General features: G+C 37.5%; 1 protein-coding gene across 1 annotated transcript; it reads right to left on the bottom strand.

Annotated features, from left to right (window-relative positions):
• Window positions 1-4,484: 4,484 nt before the first annotated feature.
• On the bottom strand, window positions 4,485-6,264 carry LOC118566104 (putative nuclease HARBI1). Its single transcript, XM_036147158.1, has 3 exons — window positions 6,218-6,264; window positions 5,986-6,075; window positions 4,485-5,751 (listed from the first exon to the last, which is right to left on the bottom strand). Exon 3 carries the CDS (start codon window positions 5,748-5,750, stop codon window positions 4,779-4,781), a length of 972 nt encoding a protein of 323 aa, XP_036003051.1. The 5' UTR covers window position 5,751; window positions 5,986-6,075; window positions 6,218-6,264; the 3' UTR covers window positions 4,485-4,778.
• Window positions 6,265-21,738: the final 15,474 nt, after the last annotated feature.

The raw sequence follows: 21,738 nt of genomic DNA, 5'->3' as shown, positions 1-21,738 counted from the left end.
TGGAGTCTTGCAAACCTGGCCGTTCCCAGGAGATGTCAACAAAGCCTTCACGCAGACTGACTCGCCACTGGATGAGGCTGACATCAAGAGATAATTGACTGTCAATTAGCGACAGAGACAACAACATGAGAGTCAGCGGGAAGGCAGTAAATCACCGCCTGTCTCTCAAACGGCCTCTGCTGCTCTGGTCTTGTCTTTATTCTCTTTCCGCTCTGTCTCTGTTTCTCTCCCAGACATGATTCACTCCTAACCATCCCGCTCTTCAGCTGTCTCTCATACTGCCTGTTGCCACTCCCTGTGATAGTATTTACAGTAGAGATGATTTTATCTTGCTTCCTCCCTACAATATCCTTTGCAAAATGACAGCTCCAGCTTGGTCAAAACAATCAAGTAAATGATTTCTGTGTAAAAAATATCCACAAGGCAAAAGGACAATTTTCCACTCAGGCCTTTCCTTTCATGAAAGACCAACATGACTCAATCACATTTGATAGATTACCTAGTTATGTCATTTATAACTATTGAACCCTTTCACATTTAACCACATTATAACCACATTCTTCAATATATTTACTTTGATTTTATGTTACAGACCCACATAAAGTAGCACGTAGCAGTGAAATGGAAATAAGAATAAAACGGGTTTGTTTTGTTTTTACGAATAAAGATCTGAAAAGTGTGGCATGCATTTGATTTCAGTCCCTGTTTGGCTCCTGTTTTTGTGTCAGTGTGATCTTCTTGAAGTGGAGGTCTTCGTCGGAGAGTCTGGCAGGCTGACTCACTTGTGCCTAATTCTGTCAATCTGATCTTGGACTTAAGTTAAGCCGCAGAGCAGCCTCTCGTCGCTCGATGGGTCCATTCAGTTGGTACAGTCAAGCCTCATGGTGTGTCAAGTTTTCTGAAGATTCAGATTGTTGAGAAAGTATTTTTTTTGCTTCCTGGACTTACCTTCCTTGTTCATTTCTCTCTTCAGGGGAATTAGTAACTCATTTGTTGGAGGCCTCTTGGAATCGCCACTGACCTTCGACTCTAGAAAAATAATCACGAGAATGCCTGTTTGGCTCTGAGCTACGTTACACCTCTGATCTCACCGCTTTCCTGCTCTCCTGCCACACCCGCTGAGAAGCCTTCACGGACATCATTTCATGACTTACCCTTTCCTCCACCGTTCATCTAAACTCCAGACTCTAACCAGACCAGTCCAGTTCCCGGGATCCTCTGCCCATTACAAACATTGTGTTTCACTTTGTAAATAAAATCACCAAAGAGACTCTGGTTTGTGTTCCTGTGTGAAAATCCTGCATGCGGGTCAGTAAGCTTTCACCGAACATAAAACAACAAAATCTAGTGCAGCCGACTGCCTTCAGAAGACCCCTAAATAGTAAATGAACTTCACTTGTATGTAATTAAGTCTCAGTAATAATTTCTCTGAAGGTCTCTGAAGGATTGGTGAATCAACAGAATTATCAACACCAACGACAGGAATAAAGTTGAGAAGTTTAAAGCCGTTATAAAACCATATCCAGCCTTTGAATACCTAAATGTACACTTTCCAAAAATATAAGTGGTGTATTTTTTATTAGAAAAGATGTGGACAGTGTGTTCTGGTCAGGTAAGACCAAAGCTGAACATTTTGGCCTACATGCAAAATGACCCGTGTACAGATCAGACCCGGCTGCAGAAACAAATTACAGGGGGGGCATTCCATTTTCCAGGGGAGCAACCTTTTCAAAAAAACATTATATATGCTTCAGGCTGAACAGTGGCTCTGTGACTACTCCTACAATACTGAGAAAGAAATTCTCAATAAAATCCCAAAATCTAAAAAAAAATTGAACAAACAAAAAGCAATAGTGTAGTCAGTGTTGCCAAATTGGGCAGGTTTGCAACCAATTGGGCTTCTTTTGAACACATTGAGCTGGAACAAAAATAGCTTATGGGCAGGTTGTAACAATTTTGGGAAGCTCTTCACAACATTTGTTGGGCTTTTACAAAGAATTACTAACACAATAGTTGTCAATGTCTGGCAGAAAACTAAAACCATTTTAATAAAGTGCCATCTCTTTGAACTCATTTTACAGGTCAATTTATTTTATATATGAGTCGAATCTGTCATCATCAATGAATAATAGTTATAATGAATAATATCGATTGTTATAATAAAACGAGAAAAGAATAATGGTTAATCAAGTGTCACTATGAAATTGTATTAGTCAATGTAAACGCCCCAAGAGGGGTTGAGTTCTACTGATCAACTTAAAAATATTTCATGGCTGTGTGAAAGAGAAATGTTTGATTGAGTTCATATTTAGGTAGATTTACAACTCATGTTGGGAAGCTATTGATAAAGTTTTTTTTTTCCCCCAGTTGATATATCATGATTATTAAAGTGCTCTTGTGTGTTATTTGGTTGCCTGATTGTACATTTTGTTTGGAGCCCGTATGTGCACAGTTTTCTTCTTTGCTTCAGTGCAGTTGTGTGCTAATGGCATGTTCTTATGTGTTTAATAGTTCTTATGTGTTTAATAGTTCTGTGCTTTTAACATGAGAGAGTTTGAGATATGGGCTTGTTTTTTTCTTTTAAGTTGGGCAGGTTTTATGCTTGGTTTGTGCTGGAAACTAACAGTGAGATACGGCAACCTGCAGTGCTGTGTCTTGACTCAAAAGTCAAGCATAAGCTACACGCTGATAAACATGAGCACTGGTGTCAGGCTGATTAACGGGTCCAGGAGTAAAAACCCAGACATCCTTCTCCTCAGCAATGTTCTCCAGTTCATTTTAGGGTATCTAAAACTCAATCCCAGGGCAGAAGAGACATAAGCCCTATTTACACTACCCTTTTTTTAACCGTGCCGAGAACGGTCTAAACTCGGTAACTGAGATGACTGTCGAGTGTAAATGTAACGCAACCGAACTGCACCGTGCCAGACACAACCGAACCGTGCTTAATATAGACCAGTTCGATAGGTGGTCTCGGCTCGGTTTTTCAGTGGCTCAGTTCTCCCATAACAAAGAGAGCATGAGCAGACCGCGTCATCTCCTTACAGTTAGCTGACTAATTTCGCGTTTTTTCCCGGCGTATCTGGCTTTACAGTTCACAGATCACTTCAACCGTACAGTACACAATCATGTAGCATCCCGATCCACAATCCATTCCAGTAGTTGGCGGTAATGCACATCAGTAAGTTGCTTACCAACTGCCATAAAACAGAAGAACTGTAAACAACAATAGAAATCTTCTCACCACTACATTTTATAAAATGGCTTCAAAAGAGCGTGGTGCGACCTGGGATGATGCCGAGACTGAGGCTCTTATTGCAATTTGGGCGGAGGACGCTATCCAGGCGACGTTGGATGGCACTAAACATAATCACAAAGTTTTACTAAAAAAATTCAGACGAAATGAAGTTGAGGGGGTACGACCGAGACCCGAAACAGTGCCAAGAGAAGATTCAGAAGCTTAACTCAATACAAGATGGTTGTTGACCACAACAACAGATCAGGGAGAGGAAGAAAAACATGGAAATTGTTCAATGCCATGGATGAAGTGTTAGGCCACCGTGCATCGTCGAGGCCTCCAGTGCTTTTGGAGACCTCTAATCTGAACTCTGAACAGCAACAGGTAGGTTCCAAAAATCATTAATTTTTTTATTTTGATGATGGGTCTACTAATCTACTAAGAAATGTCGCTTGTAGGCCTATATTAATATAAAACGTGGCAAATAAATACTATCTGGCTTATCATGAGTAGGCTAGCCGAAAACTTTTTTCTCAAAAACCACACTAGTGATATTGCAAAACTAAAAAAGAGGTCTATACTCAATACCTGTACTTTTTCATTTTCAATTTTAGAGGATGATGCAATATCTGACAATGAGGACCAGTATGAGAACCTCTAAACCACACAGGATGGTAAGTAGGCTCTACACCATTTCCAAATCATTTAGGCTTCAATGACTTTTTTTTAACACCATCAGTATTAAAATGCCAAATCTGCTGCCATTATAAAATGTGTAATTTCTTTATATTATTTTTCTCTATCAAATTTAAACGTTTATCATATTTTCACTCTTATAATACAGCATTACAAGAAGGAGCTCTACTTGTAAATTTAAAGAGTGAGCATGTATTCCAGATTAAATAATTATCAATTGTCATTGCTTTTCTATTTCAGACATGAATGATGAACAATCTTTGAATGAGTCGACTGCTAGTTTTATTTCTAAAGAGCCAGGAGTAAGTCGCAATGCTGAAGTTCCTGCTGCTGAGGCTCCTGAAGTAAATGTTGAAAGACCCAAGAAGAACAAAATACTAAAAGCCCTAGATTCAACAATAGAGGCATTCGGAAGAGCTCAAAAAGATTCTGATGACTGCTGGATGGCAGCATATAAACAACAACAGGAGTCAATCCAACGCCATTAACAAAATCAGATGAATATTATACAAGAAATTAAAAGAAACCGACTTCAGGTAAAAATGCATTACTTTAATAAAAAAAAATTGTAATATATGTATATTTGACATGAACGTAAATAGATGTGATTTTTATTTTTACAGGCTAAAGAGAGAACGAGAAATCAAGATCAGGAACATGAGATGAAAATGATGGTCCAAATGATGTCTCAGCAACCAGCACAATTACAGCCTCTGACCCCTGCATCACCTTCTACTTCTTTCCCCAACTTTCCCAATTAAGGACCATATCAATAATTGTAAAATATGTAACTCAACTTTTAGAAATTATTTACAATACATACAATATTTCAGTCAATGTAAGGCTAATTCTGACTTGCAAAGTAACGACAGATGGCATTTCTTACATCGTGGCCATTGTTAATATCAGGATTATCATCTCCATCGACCAAATTGTTGGTAAGTGGCTGATTTGCCTCATTGGCCCACTGATCAAGGAAATCCTCTCCTTGGGTCTCGCAGATATTGTGTAGGGTACAGCAGGCAGCTATGACATTCGGAACGTTTGATGTCTTGTTGTCGATTCGCTTTAAAAGCCTTCTCCATCTCCCTTTTAGCCGCCCAAAGGCGTTCTCTACCACCATCCTGTTCCGGCTATGGATGAGGTTGTACTTTTTTTGGGCTTCAGTTGTCCCTGCATTTTCTGGATAAGGCTTCATCAGCCAGGGTAAGAGAGGGTATGCTGGATCGCCAAGTATAACGGGAGGTACCATCACACCATCGATTTCTGTTTGAATATGCGGGAACACACCGTTTTCCCAAAACTGGTAGAGCTGGGAGTTAACTAAAACATGAGCATCAGGAGTGCTTCCCGGCCATCCAATACAGAGATCTCTAAACATATACCTATCGTCTACAAGTGCTTGCATATTTATACTATACCAGCCCTTTCTATTAAAATAATCAACTCGTCTCTCCTGTGGAGCGACAATGGGTATGTGTGAGCCATCAACAGCGCCTATGCAAGTAGGGTATCCCCATTTTTCTTTAAATGACTCCATAATATTTGTAGCCTCTCTATCAGTGGGTAGCTTCACAAACTGTGGCGTCAGATGATTGCATATTGCCTCACAAACATCCTTGACGAAGATGCACAGTGAGGCTCTGGATATTCCAAAAAGGTGAGCAATGGTCCGATAATCTGACGTGGTTCCAAGAAACCACAACACAGCACCAACTTTCTGCTCCACAGGAATAGGCCGTCGCATCCTGGTTTCTGCCTTGGAGATGTAAGGCCTGAGCGACTCGCAAAGCCATCGGAAGGTTCCGTAGCTCATTCTGAAAAAATGAAATTTCACAATATTAGTGTTATTATAGTTATTATACGCAGTTCTTTGTACATTTTTCACCGTATTCATTCGGCAATCAATAAAAACAAATAATGGTGTCATTAATTTTGTTGCTTTTTTTGGGGGGAAAATGGGCCTATCAGTTAAAATATTAATATTTTCAAACAATAGCCTATCATATAAAAATGGGAGAAAATCAGCTATTTTTTTCTGTAATTATTACCTGAAGTTTTCGATCCATTGCTGAGGGTTGAAGGTCTTTCTTGCTATATACAGCCACCAGTGTTCGCTCCGCTCTCTCGTCCAAACAGTTCTGTAAGCACAACAAAAATAAGGGAGACTTAAATAAAACTGAAAAATATATAATAAAGCGTGAACAACTGATGAAAGCAACAGTTGATAAGCCTCCGTAATCATGAAATTTCAGACGTTCATAAAAATACTAGCTTCCTTACCGTGCCACATGGTTTCCAGTGATGATTCTGCTTAGCAGCGTGATGAAGCTCAGCGTCTGTCTTTGTTTCCTGCGTCTGTAAGCCCTGATTAGACTATCGTTTGTATTATCCACGTCCCAAAAGCCGACTCTATCAAGTAAATTCACCAAAGGTTGCCTTCTTCGCCTGATTCTCCGCAAACAACGAAATATCACAATTATAACGAAACATAACCTCCTGAATGTTACGGCCGCCGCCATTTTTATCTGCTTGATTCCCTCCTTCGCTGCTAGTACCGTAGATCGCCGCCGCCTTCTTCTTCTTCTTCTTCTTCTTCTTCTTCCTCCTGTGTTTTATTGCGGTTGGCAAGCAACTCATTGATGTGCATTACCGCCATCTACTGGAATAGAGTGTGGATCGGGATGCTACATATATATTCTCCCTCAAAAAATAAACAACTGAATAAATAAACAAATAATAATAATTAAATAAATATTACTTAAATCCTTTCTATCAATTTCGTTACCATAGATCGTCTTTTTTCTTCTTCTTATTTTTGTTTATTGGCGTTCTTCTTTTTCTTCTTTTTGTTTAATGGCAGATTGCAACCTTGAATTTTAGGTGCATACCGCCATCTAGTATACCGGAGTATATAGCATGAGCCATATCCATGTGATGATTACAAACACACACACACATACATACATACATACATATATATATATATATATATATATATATATATATATATATATATATATATATATATATATATATATATATATATATATATATATATATATATATATATATATTAATCCTATATTCTTAAGATACTTTATAACAGCTTTCTGTATTCCCTTTATCCCCTCTCCTGTTGTTCCTATTAATCCTTTAAAATTCCATTCCCTTCCTATTTGTCTTGTCTTTTGTTTTAATCTTATCCTTTCTTCATCATATTTCCTACAATATAATAAAATATGTTCTACACTTTCTATTACTTTACATTCTATACATTCATCTGTTTCACTTTTCTTTAATAAAAATAATGTTTTATTAAACCCAGTATGATCAAATCTTAGTCTTGTCAAAATAGTCTCCTCTCTTCGTTTCTTTCTAATCACACCCTTGGCATTAATAGATTTCTGTACACTATAATAATTTAACGTAGATCGTCAATAGGAGGCGAGGAATCGTGCTAGTGTGATGTGGAAATGGTCATAACAACAAAGCTCGGCACGGTTAACTGATCCTAGCTCGGTCTGAACTCGGCACAGCCTCTCTGGAATGACTGCATACTTTATTCTATTTCTAAGGATGATCCAAGCTCATTTCAATTTCACTGGATGGGCAGATCAGCTAATTTGCACTTCTTCAAGTTTGCCTATCACAAAAAGCCCCAGCAAAATGCAATGACATTTATGGTTGTTATGTGACAAAATACGTTTTTTTGTACTTCTGCAGTTAGCAGAATAAATTAATTCTGAGAAGGTAATCTTAGCTGGATACATTTGTGTTTCAGCTTCAACAAACTACTCAAACCTGCAACAGAGTTTCTCTCCTTTTTTTTTTTTTAGACAGTGCAAAAAAACGCTTAATCTTATATTTATTTCGGGACCTGGAGTATTTAGTGAAGGAGCAAAGATGCAAAACAACAAAGGAGGTCGATAGACTCGTTATTAGACAGTGGCTTCCAGATAATAGAGATGGATGCAAAGTTCAGCCTCCTGCAAACAAACTGGTTTGTTGAATAAAATAATTGGGGATGAATTATACGTGTAGTCATGCTCTTCCACATTAAAACAAAGCGAAATATGAGTGGTGACACCCAGCACATGCAGAAGCTGAGGCAGTGAACTTCTAAAAGTTGCCAGCACTGTGGGATGACTAAAGTTTGAAAAAAAAAAAAAAAAAACTGTGAACTGGAAGTTTTGAATGACAGCTGCAGGGGATGTGGCAGGTGTACTGTTAAAGATAATGACAGTAGCAAGTGTGTGTGTGGGAGGCACTGGCATTATTCAAAGAGTTACTGTTTCTATTTCATGTTGTTGGCATCCCGCTGTAGTGTACGTATCCAGTCTGCTGAGAGAAGCTGCAATAAAAGTCCCACTGAGGTGTCATTACCTCAATCAAGCAGGAGCACCCTGAAGACACGGCGGTTCAAATGCCATTTATCTCGAATGTTGAATCGTTAATGTGACAGCTATCTGGCTGGAGTTAAAAACCAGTAGACAGATTTATTGGACTGAGATATTGCATATCATTATTCTTAACATTTAGGTTCATTTTATGGCTTTCCAAAATTAAAGAATATCTACTCTGTCTCATTGTTTAATTCAAGCTTGCACTTCTCGACCAAGTTTCAATGAGAAAAAGTTCAGAAATGCAGTAGTTGTGGGGAAAAAAAGCATCTCAAATACAACGTGAGAGTTGTATTTAGTTATGTATTTGTTAATTTTTTCATACTTATATGGATGTAAAAAACGTTTTGGCTCTCAAGGGTTTTGTTTGAGGTCCCAGTCAAGGCATTTTTGAATTATCATGATTAGAGCCCCCGACTAAATTCTGCTCCCACTGCGTGCATCGGATTTAACAGCTGTCTCTCTCTTTTGGAGAGAGACTCAAGCATTTCCTGTTTCTCTCACGCTACCCAAAAGGGTCTCACTTCAAATATGGAAAAAGTTTCCACTCAAACCAAACCACTTCTTTTTCTCACTACTTTTTGTGACTGGTCATTCCAAACTCAGTGGCACTTCTAAACTCAGTGGACAAATCTCTCTCAGGTCCAGACCACATTGCAGATGCTTGACTTCCAGTTTTAGAGAGGAAAAACATGCACGTTGACAATGGAATTAATGTTAATTTAAAGCGGATAGCATTACCCATGCAGGTTGTTTGGTTCTTTTCATGAAAAAGTATTGTTGATAAAAAATTATTTTCTATCTTTTAAAAGTAGTAACATCCCAATTTTTTTCAATACTAACACCACCAATTTCTTGTTTTACCCTGCTGTGTTTCATGTACTTTTTCCACTTTTCATCAGGCACAACTTTAATGAAACATGTGGCTACATTTTACACTAACACTAAGATCACTTCCCATCATGAGGCGCGATGCTTCCACAACATTAGGCTGTGTACATTATTTTGCTCATCTAAAAATAATTATTATTTTGCTGATCTAATAAATAAGGGATTTTTCCCCCACTGTTCACAATTACGCAGGGAAATAGAGACTATAATGGCTGCTGCAGCTCTCCGTCATTCCATGTCAAGTGACGTACCCTGCACCGTGCAACGCTAAGGTTTCCTCTCAGAGAAGGCAATTATTGCCAAACCTACAAACCTTGATCATTACGTTTAACGACTTTTACACCAAGCACTAAAGAATGTCTGCTGCACGTTTTTAAATGGAATCACATTAAAATCAGTCACACTGTCAATGAGTCATCTTAATAGTAAACATGCTAAAATAAGCCTGACACTTCCTTAAAGGAGCAATTAGTCTGTAAACTAAAACAAGATGTGTGGCATGTGTGTACCTCCAAAATCTAGACACCAAAAAAGGAATGCCCTTTACATGAGGATCACGGTGGGCAGCTCACACCCCTGCCTGGCTGCATTAAACAATGCTAACTACGTTAGCTAGGCTACAGGCTACTAGCCTCTCATAACATTAATACCTGGCCCATTGCTGGTCAAACTCCAACAATTAACTCACATGCCACAATTGTAGCATTGCATTGAATTCTATCAACATAGAAACACAAGTCTAACAAGACTGTCACACCAATGAAAACCAACATTTGACGTCATGCTGTCATTCACCAGTTCAGGAGGAGAAAAGCTAGCTCCCAGTCAAACTGGACCTGCTTCTGCTCTTAAAATGCTCTCCACCTTGAAAACATAAGGCAAATTTTATCCCTTGTTTTGTCTCTTTCTTCATCTGACAACTTCTTTACCAAAGACCATTGTTTTTTGTGGTAATAATGGGCCGTGATCATCTGAAGGTGAACTCAGCTGTGGCATTTTATGGGGAGGGAGGGGCTAAGCCCTGAGTGGCAGCTGTTCACATGGACATACATACATGCATGGCTGGCTTGGCTTTGTAAACAAGAGCCTGGAGAACAACACAGAGATGGTGTGCGATGTCATTCCATGTTCTATCTAAAACGATACCTTGAGTTCTTCACATCAGTATTTTTAAAATTCTTTTTATCTAAAATAATGAAATTTCACTTGTTGCTCCTTTAAAGTACATAGCATACAAACATTGTCAGCAGGAGCAAAATGTGAGCAGTTTGAGAAGAAACAGGTACATATTTGGAGATGATTGATAAAGCAATTTCAATTTTAGCTAATGTGTTTCCAGGGGATAACCTTTGGCTATCAGGAAAAACAGATAGGAGAATTCATGATGTAATTTGTTGGTACTGAGGAAATGTAATGTTATGGCAGTTACTGCACGTTTAAGCTACTACGGTTTTAAAAATAAACAAATACTAATATAAGATCAGCTATAATGTGGTTATGTTGCTGCCCTCTTTCCCAGATATCCCCTTTAAGGAGATATTTGATTTCAGTGGGACTAACCTGGTTATATAAAGATTATAAATATTAATGTAGAAATTGTTATAATTTTTATGACGTTTCAGATAGTTGCCTTATGTCACAATCATACATGTCGTGGAATGGTATCGTGAAAATTCAGATTGTAATATCCCTCGATTTTTGCATGCTTCCAGAATGCGTAGAAGATTCTGCATATTTGCCTTGTAGACATTGAAATGTTCAATCAACTGCGGAAATGTCTCCATTTAGTCTTAAAAGCAATTAATACTGTCTCCCCCCTTCAGCATAGCAATGCTTTAGGCGCACCGCTGGTAAATTTCTACTCTGCCTCGTCTATGTCACCTCTTTTTTTTATTTTTGGGAGATTAAACAGCTTTTCATCACCTCTTATTATTTAAAAGCTTTACTTGTGCAATAATCCAAAACTAGTGTGTTCCTTTTGTTTATGAGAGCAACAAAACCTGTCCTTGATCAAAATTTATTATCCACAAGTTGTGCCTCCTTGTCCTGAGGACAAAAGTGAAATTCATAGACAGCTATGACTTTGCTTGGAGCATATTGGCCAAACAACACTAAACCCAACAGAAAGAGAGAGGGGGAAACAGTTTTTGCATTTCTACTTAAACAGAAATAGAGGCTTCAAGCAATGGATTTAAAATACTGAGTTAGTATTTATTTCTTGGTTATTATGTTAATACGTTTTATTTTAAATATGAATGACATTAAGATGCTAATGTCTGCATGTGTCCCTTGTGGCATAGGCTTACTGTCATCCATTCAAGCAAAGGCAGCATGGTTTATGGTCATAACAAAATGTAAACATACCAGCTTTCAGTTCGAAAGCCTCGTGCCTCAGAACATAATAAAATGTCAGTTTGTAACCAGGGCAATTCACATAAATACCTCCTCAGATTAAGAGTTGGTACATTACCCCGTGGTATTGTTTACAAAACGGAAGTAAAATTTCCAAAAGCAGCAAATAAAAAGCAATGTTGTTTGTTTGGTCAAGGGTTTCCTGTCAACTTTAAGACAGTAATACCTCTGTCATTTCAACAGTGAATTCTAGACATCATTGCAGTTGAAACAGTATTATCTATATCATTTATTTATTGCATATTTTAGTTTGATATATATCGCTTAAGCAAAAAATAATATCAGGTTCAATATTTTCAATTAGTCCAGTTGGATTTTTAAATGAACATATAGACTGTTACCTCTTTTATTTTATATAAAATATAAAATATAGTATATTTTGTGCAAAGGTTACTCAAGTAAATGTGAGTAAATGTAACTAGTTACTACCCACCTCTGGTTCTGGGACGCTGGTGTGTTTATGTGTGTTTGATTGTTTGTTGTAGCGGGGCATGCAGAATCTGTCACATCCATTCATGTTCGTCACAATCTCCATAATTCAAAGAACTGCTAAATGGTCATTCTATGTCTCATTGTCAAGCAATGTGGTGAAACAAGTTGACTTGAGCAAGTATTTTAACCTTTAGTCCATGGGTTTTGTAATTTACGCATTTTGTTTTTCTTTGGCTTCTTGACGGATTACACTTCACGTTCTTAATTTAGCAAAGAATCAGACTCCAGCCGCTATAAACCTACATGGATTTTGAAAAACTGCTTCCACAACGGCTCTCACGCACCTCCTTCAAGGTTATTTTCCGATTACACCTGCTCATCCTCAGCGCAGGGCCCCTCTTTCATATTCTGCTGCAGCACATTTCGGAACCAGCATTCCTGGAAACAGCCCTTGTTGGTGTGTCTGGCTCACCCACAAACGAGTAAGACAAAGTTATTATCCCTGCAAGATTCTAACTTCTCTCCTTTACAGCAATATCTTAACCTTTTCTCGCAGATGCGTCACGGAAAACATTAAAGGGGCTCATCAAGATCTACATCATTGTTTCTCTGCGTGAAATAAACAATTTCCGTTCACGCCTCATGAGTAAAATCTCTGAGGGTGAGGAAATTGTCACCATTCATGATAATGCCGGCCTTTCAATGGAAATGCATGGTATACATTTCTTAGTTTAACAACATTGCTTGATCCGAATTCAAGAAGAAGTTGCTGTCCTCCTCTTAATAGAGTACAATTCTATCATGCTGATATTCACTGGTTAATTAGTCAGACCATCTGCTGGCTTGCAGTCAGGTGCTTTACAGCTACTTGTAGTTAGCCAGCTGTAGATTTAAAATAGCCATACCTTAATCAAGTAATGGCTATCTGTGTTTTGCACAACATGATTTATTTTTAACCAAACTAATTTAACTTCTAAGCAAGAAAAAAGTTTAGCAGCCAAGTTTCAGCCAGCTGGCCAGCAATATGTTGTGGAAGGGGCAATGCTTTGTTACTGTGTGCTCCATAGAGCTGCAGAAACCTCCGACAATTTCTATGGCACCCAATAAAATAGACTTAACCAGCCCACGCTTAGAGCTATCTTTATAAAAGGAAAATTGTGGTTAAAATGATTGGGGAGCATATAGTTTTATAAGGATGTCAGCATGATAGTGATATCATCCATTTGTGACAGGTAGAACCTCAATATACATCTGAATTTGGTTTATTTATATAGAACCAGCGCAAAAAAATTCATCTCAGAGCGCTTTCCAAAAAAGGTTTCTGCCTTAGTTCTTATCAAGTTATTTACCATCATTTCAATTATATTTATTCTGAATTTTCCTAATACAATCAAGATAAAACCTATAATGAAAAAAAATCTAATTATGACAAATTTCAATGCATGTCAAATGCAGTTCAATTTCATTGAATATTATTATGATTCTATTAGATACGATAAAAAAAAAAAAAGTTGCAGTTAGTTTAAAATCTATCTGAAGACGTTACCAGGAGCTTTGATTTACTGCTGATTACAACAGCCGATAAAGAAACATCAAAACTACAGGCTGCCGCACAGAAGAAAACACTTCTTACATTGTTCAAATGTGAAAATGTGTTGGGTAAACTTGTGTCGTGGGATCCTTGTGATTGTCAGTTTTTATAAACACCGCCTTCCTAATAAATCTGCTATAGGACTAGTACTTACCTCTACCCCCATCCCATTCTTACGTGCTAAAATCCACATGTCCTGATACGATTTCCAATCTATTTGCCTTTGATTTTGTTTTCAAATTTTTACTTGAGTTAATCTTTTGTCTTAAGTCAATATTTGGCTGAGTTCATGAGCAAGTTAGACTTAGACAGACTTTACTGTGATTCAGCTGCACATTCACAACAAATATTTGAGTGAAATTTCATTGCCTGACTCCCAGTAAAAACAGAAGACAAAAGAGAAACATTCTAAATAGTTATAGTTTGTAAGGACCCCGTGTTTGATTATTTCTTCTCCTCTGAGGATCCTTTAACCCAGGGGTGTCAAACATACGGCCCGCGGGCCGGATCCGGCCTGCCGAACAATTTAGTCCGGCCCTGTGGCTAAATGCATTATCATTATAAAAAAAAAAAGTGACAGTGTCCTGTCTGGCAATGTGGCAATAAGATGCCACAAAGAGCTCATCAGATTTGACTTTCACAAGTGGACAAGATAAAAGGAAGAGAATGATAAAACAATTATTGAAAAAAACATGTACTTTGTTTAATTGAAAATATGCAGTTCCTATATTGTGCTGTGTTTTAATTAGCAGATTAAGCTTCAGGTGTGGAAAAATTCAAATCATTTCTTAATTTTTATCTGTTTGATGTATTTTATCATGCAGGACAGTGTTTTTAAGTTCCAAAAAATGTGAATAAATGTTTTTCAACATTGTATAATCACTGTGATCAGTTCTTATGCATACTGCACAAGTAAATGTTTAACTGAGTTAAAGTATTGTTGAAATTGCAAATACTTTTCTTAAAAACGTTGAGATTATTCATAATATATTGTGTAAAAGTGAAATTAACTTAATATAAAAATCAGCAAGTCCACATGTATTAGTTCTATTTAATCTTGCAATGAGTTAACTCGTGTGGCCCTCTTGAGATCAGATTAAGCTGTATGCGGCCTCTCAACCAAAATGAGTTTGACACCCCTGCTTTAACCCATTTATGTTTTTGCACTTTTAGTATTGTTTACTTAGATCCTTGTTTCTTTCATTAGTTTAGTTTTCCCTTGGTTGTGTATTCTTGTATCTGTTAGATTCAGTTTCTGTTTTAGTCAGCTGTTGCTCATTGGGATTTCAGTACTTCTGTTAGATATCTATTTTAGTTCAGTTAAGTTATTCCTTTGCATCTAGCCCTACTTTTTGTTCCCTGGTCGATTCTGTTATTCTCCCATCCCTGATAGTTTATTGTCCTTCCTCTCCTTCCTTAGAAAAAAAAAATCTGATTGGACCCTGGTGCAACCCCGCCCCCCATGATAGACATGTCACAATACACGGCCACTCCTGTACAGTATTTGTCGCCATGTAACATAAATGGTCACAATTCAACCAACTAGAGGAAGAACTTTACAGTACATTAAAGTAAATTAGAGAATAAGCAAAGTATCAATCAAAAACTGAAGAAAGACTTGCAGAAAAGATGAGATGTGGAAAAACAGGAAGATGGTTTTATAGGATTAAAAAACCAGGAATCCTAGGAAAGATCTGAGCATACCGGACCTAATTCTAACTATACTTCATTATAGTTTTTAAAACATCATGATCTGGGTTTTTGTTTTTTTTGTTTTCTCCTTCTTCTTGTTGCGTTTATTGGCGGGTGGCAAACATCTTTTCGGGGTGCATTACCGCCACCAACTGGTGAGGAGTAATGATACTTTTAAATTAAGTTATAGAGCAAGAATAGAAATTAGCATAAAAAGAGTTAATAGAAATATATGAGAATAATACATATGAGGGAAATTTGTTTTGATCACCTATCTGATTTGATAAAATATTTTTAGTTATATTTATTTTGATCACAATTTTGTTTGGTTTTCAGCACACATGTTGATTGAAATTACTTTTGTTTGATTGAATAATAAAATGACAAAGATATGGGCACTGAAAAGGAATGCAGAGGTGGCCCCAAATGTGGTGCTCATCCAAAATTTGAAGAATATGAGCATGATGTGTGGTAAAAGTGCTGTAACTGTGGTGGTAAGCACAGAGTGATATATATATATATATATATATATATATATATATATATATATATATATATATATATATATATATATATAGGGAATGTGAAATCAGAAAAAAGGGTCGATTAATCAACAAGTTAAAACAATCAATGAGACAAGCTATCCAGAGGCAGTGAAGATGGTTGAAAAAATAACAAAAGTTTGAGAACTTATGATACACCAGCGTAAGTTTGAACAGGTATTCACAGCTAGGTCTATTGACTTGGAATATATAACAGTTGAAGTTTGGAGTGAAGATGAAATTTTTTTTTTTTCTAAACAGACCTCCAACTTTTTTTTTTTTTTTTTTGCCCCGTCTTCGAGGTCTTGTGAGTACTAAACCTGACTGAGTGGAACTTTGTGGATGATGGCTCACCACAGTTTAAGCAGAGACCCATTTATTAAATAATGTTACATTTTGTTTTCCTCTTTTTTGTGCAGTAAGTGTGACTTATTGGTCTGGGGTAAGGGAATTTCTTTTTGCCTTCCTAAAGGGAAAGAGGGGTACACTTAATAAATAATTTTAGCTGATGTACCATATTTTTCGGACCAATAGGCACACCAGATTATAAGGCGCACAGTGAATTACTGTGTCTTTGTCCACTTATAAGGTGCACCAGATTATAAGCGCACCATTCTTCCCTAGTGTGTAATATCACTCCGCCACTTCACGTACACAGCGCTCTCCTGAGAGGGAGAACTATCTGTTTCTGTCGAGAGGACAGAGTAGTTGGCCACTGCCCTGTTTCTAACATAAGGCCAAAATAAATGTAACTTTTATATTGAATTAACTTACTAGGTTTACTGTTGCTAGCGCGTACTCTGGGCGCAGGCTGCCTAAAGGATTCCACATACTTTGGCGTACTGTGCACATACTGCGTACCTGTATGCAGGGCGGCCACGCAGAGTCCGCCTTGAGTACGTTTCGAGTACGCGCGGACCTCCATGGAGTGAATTATACCCGAGTATGTGGGGTCCTTTACATGAATGCACTTCTAGTTTCTACATTACAGTCAGGCAGTCTTGTAGACAGCTTAGGAGCTGATCAGGTAGTGACAAAATGTACAATAATGCTCTTAATATCCATTGAGCAGAGCAGCTTCATTGCTAACCAAAGCGGCTTCGTACTTACACATTTCAACAGACTTTGTAAGACAAAAACATCACTTTGACAAATCGGTCAGTAAGCTCAATTTTAATCACACATAAGGTACACCGGATTAAAAGGCACACCATACATTTTTGAGAAAATGTTAGGATTTTGAGTTCGCCTTATAGTCTTAAAGATACGGTAGTCCTTTGTTTAAAAGGGGTAGTTGTGATGGTGATGGAGAAGTTGGTCATTGTCCTAACTGGATCTGGTTTGATAACCTTTGTCAGTTATCAAACCCAGGCACCAAGAATTGAAAAATCCAATTCACAATGTGAAACACAATTATATTGATCTCCGGGCACAGGCTGACAATATCACATTTCTTTGCCTTTATTTCTGTTAATTGTGATGATTTTCCTATCAGAGCTAACTAAAACATGGCATTTATGATTAGAATATTACATCAGACCAATATATAAACTTTTAATACATAAATATGGGCTTATTGACAACCATGTTTAATACTCCCTAAAAGCCACTTTTAATCTGACAAACAAGCCTAATCAGAATGAATGTTCTAAATCATTAAATGGCTATATTAGAGAAACCCAACTCACTTACATGAATGCAAAGTTACTGACATAAGTTGTTGTTATACAATTTCTTGAGTTGAACATTCCTCTACTCTGAGATAAATTTATTTTTGTCAAGTAAAGATTTGTTTCTTTCACCAATTATTCATCAAACATTAAGATAAATCTGTAATTCACAGTGTTAACTACTCTGTTGTTTACCTTATCTTCAAAAAGAAATATATCTTCCCCAGCAGCCGCTGCCTCGGACCAACTTTGGAAAGCTGTATTTTCATAGATTCCTCTGTGCAGTCCTGTAAACATAACATTTCTCAGTTTTCTGAATCCACTTTCCCTTGGTTGCTTTCCAGCTGATAAATAAATCTTTACAGGGTATCCTGCTCTCCCAGCGGGTTTCAAAACCCATAAAATTAGTTTCATCTCGGCCCCTTTTTTTCCCTCTGTTTACAAACTGACAGCAGCCAGATAAAAGTCAGAGCTGTGAGAAAACACGAAATCCCTTGCTTTCATTGCATTTGAAAAGGTTTTCAAGGAAACACACCAGCCAAGTTCACGTCGAAGTACAGAAACATGGACGGAGCCCAGTGAGGCAGTGGCAGAGGGTTAACGTCTTTGAAAGGAGACATACTAACACGTGAATCGAAGCAGTATAATAAATAAAACTTGCAAAAAAAGTTAATGCACTTCCCTACGTGAGTCTGGTAAGTCACACTAAAAGAACATTTACATTTTCTTTTATTTAATAAATCATGTTCTTGCACAAAAGTCTTTATCAAAAGAGTTACAACCGGAGTCAACAATGTTTTGGTTTTCTTAAGAGGGAGAGATACAGTGCTTGTAAAATTATTTACGCTCTTGAGTTGTTTCACATTTTATCATGTTGAGACTTCAATAGATATTAAGATTATGATAGTCCATCACAAAGCAGAGCATAATGGAAAAGTAAAATGAAAAGATCAAATTGTTTTAAACTTTGTTTACAAATAGAAATCTGAAAAATGTAGTATGCACTTGCCCCCTCTGTCAATTTGTAGACCTCCCTTGTCTGTAGAGATTCTAAATGCTGAATTGATTGCCTGTTCTACTTGTGAACAATCTCAATGTCAAACACATGAGACGGAGAGCTCGTGTGAAGATCAGTCACCAAGACCTTTCCACAGATTTTCAATTGGATTCAAGTCTGAAAAAGCATATTCATTTAAAACATGAAAGTGCTTTTATTTTTTTTCCCAATTAAAAAAGATTTTTGTTTTTATTTTTACTTGCCTAGCAACAAAGTTAACTTGCAATCCTTAAATTAAGCAAAGAAAGCGGTCTCATACAGGGACTTGTAAATCATTGTAGAACTGAAACATAAAAAGGGATCTTCAAAGTTTGACTTCTTAAAAGAATAGCACACAACCTCGCTTTTCCTTAAATAGCTTATACTTTGTTGGTTTAGAAATGTATTTTCGTCTGTTCTCACCAACAAGATCAACTAAAATACAGCAACAACGCTTGCTGTGCTTTATCAAGTTTAATGAATGTGTGTGTCCAACTCTGCTTTAGAGTAAGTCATTGAATGTTTCTGATCCTAACTGTGAAATTAAAATGAAAATAATATGGCCAGAAAAAGTACCTACGACTTTCCATTTTAATATAATTTAAAATGTTCAGCTAAAATAGGGCCAAACATTGGATGCTCCTGATCTAAAGCATTTTTTAGTGGATCTGACTGCATGTTTAGCATTGTTGTGCTGCTAGAAGGAAGTAGTCTCTGGGGATTGCCCTGGTTGTAGCTCAGTCCATCTTCCCATCAGCTGGGACAAGCTTCCCTCTCCCTATTTAGGAAGGCACCCCCACAGTGTGATGCTGGCAAAATATTTTGTGGTGGGGATGGTGTGTTCATTATTATGTGGAGTATTTATTTTTTATTTCTTGCAAAACGCTTGTAGACTAAGGAGTTCAGTTCTGGTCTCATCTGAGCAGAGCGTCTTCTTTGCCATGTTTGCTGTGGCCACTGCAAGGCTTTTGGCAAACTGCAAATGATGCTTCTTCTGGCTTTCTTTCAGCAATTCGTTTCTTCATGCCACTCTTCAATAAGGCCAGAGTTAAAGAGTTGCACAGCTAATATTTGCCTGTCAACTGGGTCGCCCATCTTCTGAGCAGTGTAAATCTGAAGCTGGTTCTCTGATTAAGTCTTACTCTACCCAGCCTGTCAGTTTAGATGAATGGTCATGCCTCGGTAAGCTTGCTGTTATGCACACTCTTATTTTTTTAAATAATGGATTGAAATTTGCCCCATGAAATGTAAAAAGCTTGGAACATTGTTTAAGGACCTAACTCTGCTTGAAACGTGGTTTTCAGAATGCTGTTTTGTTCTAGTGCTGCTGCCCACTAAGACTAAGGAAGTAGAGCCTATCGACCGGTTCTAAAGTCTCTACACTGGCCTCCTGTATCTCAGAGTAAAGACTTTAAAACATGTCTGTCAGTCTATAAGTTACTGAAGAGCTTAGTACCAAAATACTTTACAGACTTGCTGTATCAACCATCCAGACCACTCATGTCTTCCAGCTCAAGTCTGCTCAGCATACCCAGAACCAAACATGGAGGTGCGGCAATTAGTTCTTATGCTCCACTTATCTGAAAAAAAAACAACAAAACTACTAGTTTAGAGTTGCGTTTGAATATTAATGTTCAGTTTAAACTGCTATTATTCTCCTGCCATCTACTTTGTGTTTTCTTTCTTATGTTATGTTTATGTACAGCACTTTGAATTGCCTTGTTAATAAAATGTGCTGTACAAATGAACTTCTCTTGCCTAATGTTCTCAAACAAACCTGAGAAAACTTCACAGAACAACTGGATTTATACTGAGTAAATTGTACACAGGTGGACTCTAATGAATGAGTGAAATATTTTGACATAATAGCTTTCTTTAAGGTAAAGGGGGTCAATACATACTGTATGTATGCTACACTTTTCAGATTTTCTGTCAACCCAACACATGGCAGACATAACTTCTTTTAACAAAAGCTTAATACTGTTTCATCAAATAGTTCCCAGAAAGAGTTGCAATAAATAAATATTTAAATAATTCCTCTTTTATCCATCTTACCCTTTAAAAAGTCTGCCTCTCAAGTTGACAATGCTGTGCTCTTATGTGAAAGAAATTGTAATTTTGAAGATTGGGAGTGATATCAGCACAATTAGCTATGGTGGAGTCCTTTTAGCACAGCCCTACATCACGCTTACTCCGCAACTTAGCTCTGTGACTAAATTCAAACCGTTTATGCCACTACGTTTCTTCTCACAGTTCATACTGAAGCAACAATAGACCCTTCTCCATTTCAAGCCCTAGGATCTAAAGCCCCAGACTTTGGTTTCCCGGGGTTAACCAAATCTGAGGCTTTTGGGTATTCATGTTTCCATTTGCTGAGGGCCATTTTTGCAAAACGGGTTAATGATGTGTGGGGAAGGAGAGAGGAAAAGTGCAGTACTACTCCAGTCCAGTGAGACACCATAAATCAATCAGACAAAGGCAGACTGCGAAGCTGTATCCATGTCCACCTGCCAATCATCCGGACACCGGATGAAACAGGATGGACAGCTTCTGCTGAGAGCGACGCGTTACACCTCTGTAGCCCCTTTTACACCAGTCCTACCTTATTCTGCCTGCTTGTATCCACCAGGCTTTATTCTATTCTACTCCCGTGGTATAAATAAATTAAAATAAAGCACAGCTTCTCTCTTCTTGTGCCGCACGAGTGCCTCACTACGGTGGGCAAGTAGTGGTAAGCAGACAGAATGATCTGTCTGATCCAAAAGTTGCCGCATGGACTTAAAATTTTGAGCTTTATGAGTAGGGTTTATTTATTTTTATAGGGTTATAGGGTATACATGCTGCACAGATTCAGCTGACGGGGAAGAAAAGAAGAGCCAGTTTGTTCCAACCTGATTTACGTTATTGAATACATGTGGTTTTTAAATAGTAAAATAGTTCACAGTCCACCAATTAGTCCGATAATTTTAGGCTTAGATGAGAAGTCTTGGAGATGTTCGTTTTCTGTGCACAAGAAAAATGAAAGGCCTCTGTTTGATCTTTAGTACTAAAACATCAGTTTAATTACAGAACTGTGGCAGAAAAGTTTACAATTAACTTAAAATGCAGAAAACATCCAGGCAAGATTTTCACACT

Source organism: Fundulus heteroclitus, chromosome 15 (assembly GCF_011125445.2).
Source record: "Fundulus heteroclitus isolate FHET01 chromosome 15, MU-UCD_Fhet_4.1, whole genome shotgun sequence".
Classification (NCBI taxonomy): Eukaryota; Metazoa; Chordata; class Actinopteri; order Cyprinodontiformes; family Fundulidae; genus Fundulus; species Fundulus heteroclitus.
Note: the sequence above shows the minus strand (reverse complement) of the source record. Positions and strands in the feature narration are given on the sequence as shown.

What these genes read in the sequence shown, in the direction of transcription:
- LOC118566104 (XM_036147158.1), bottom strand. Translation starts at nt 5,750, where the DNA reads ATGAGCTACGGAACCTTCCGATGGCTTTGCGAGTCGCTCAGGCCTTAC.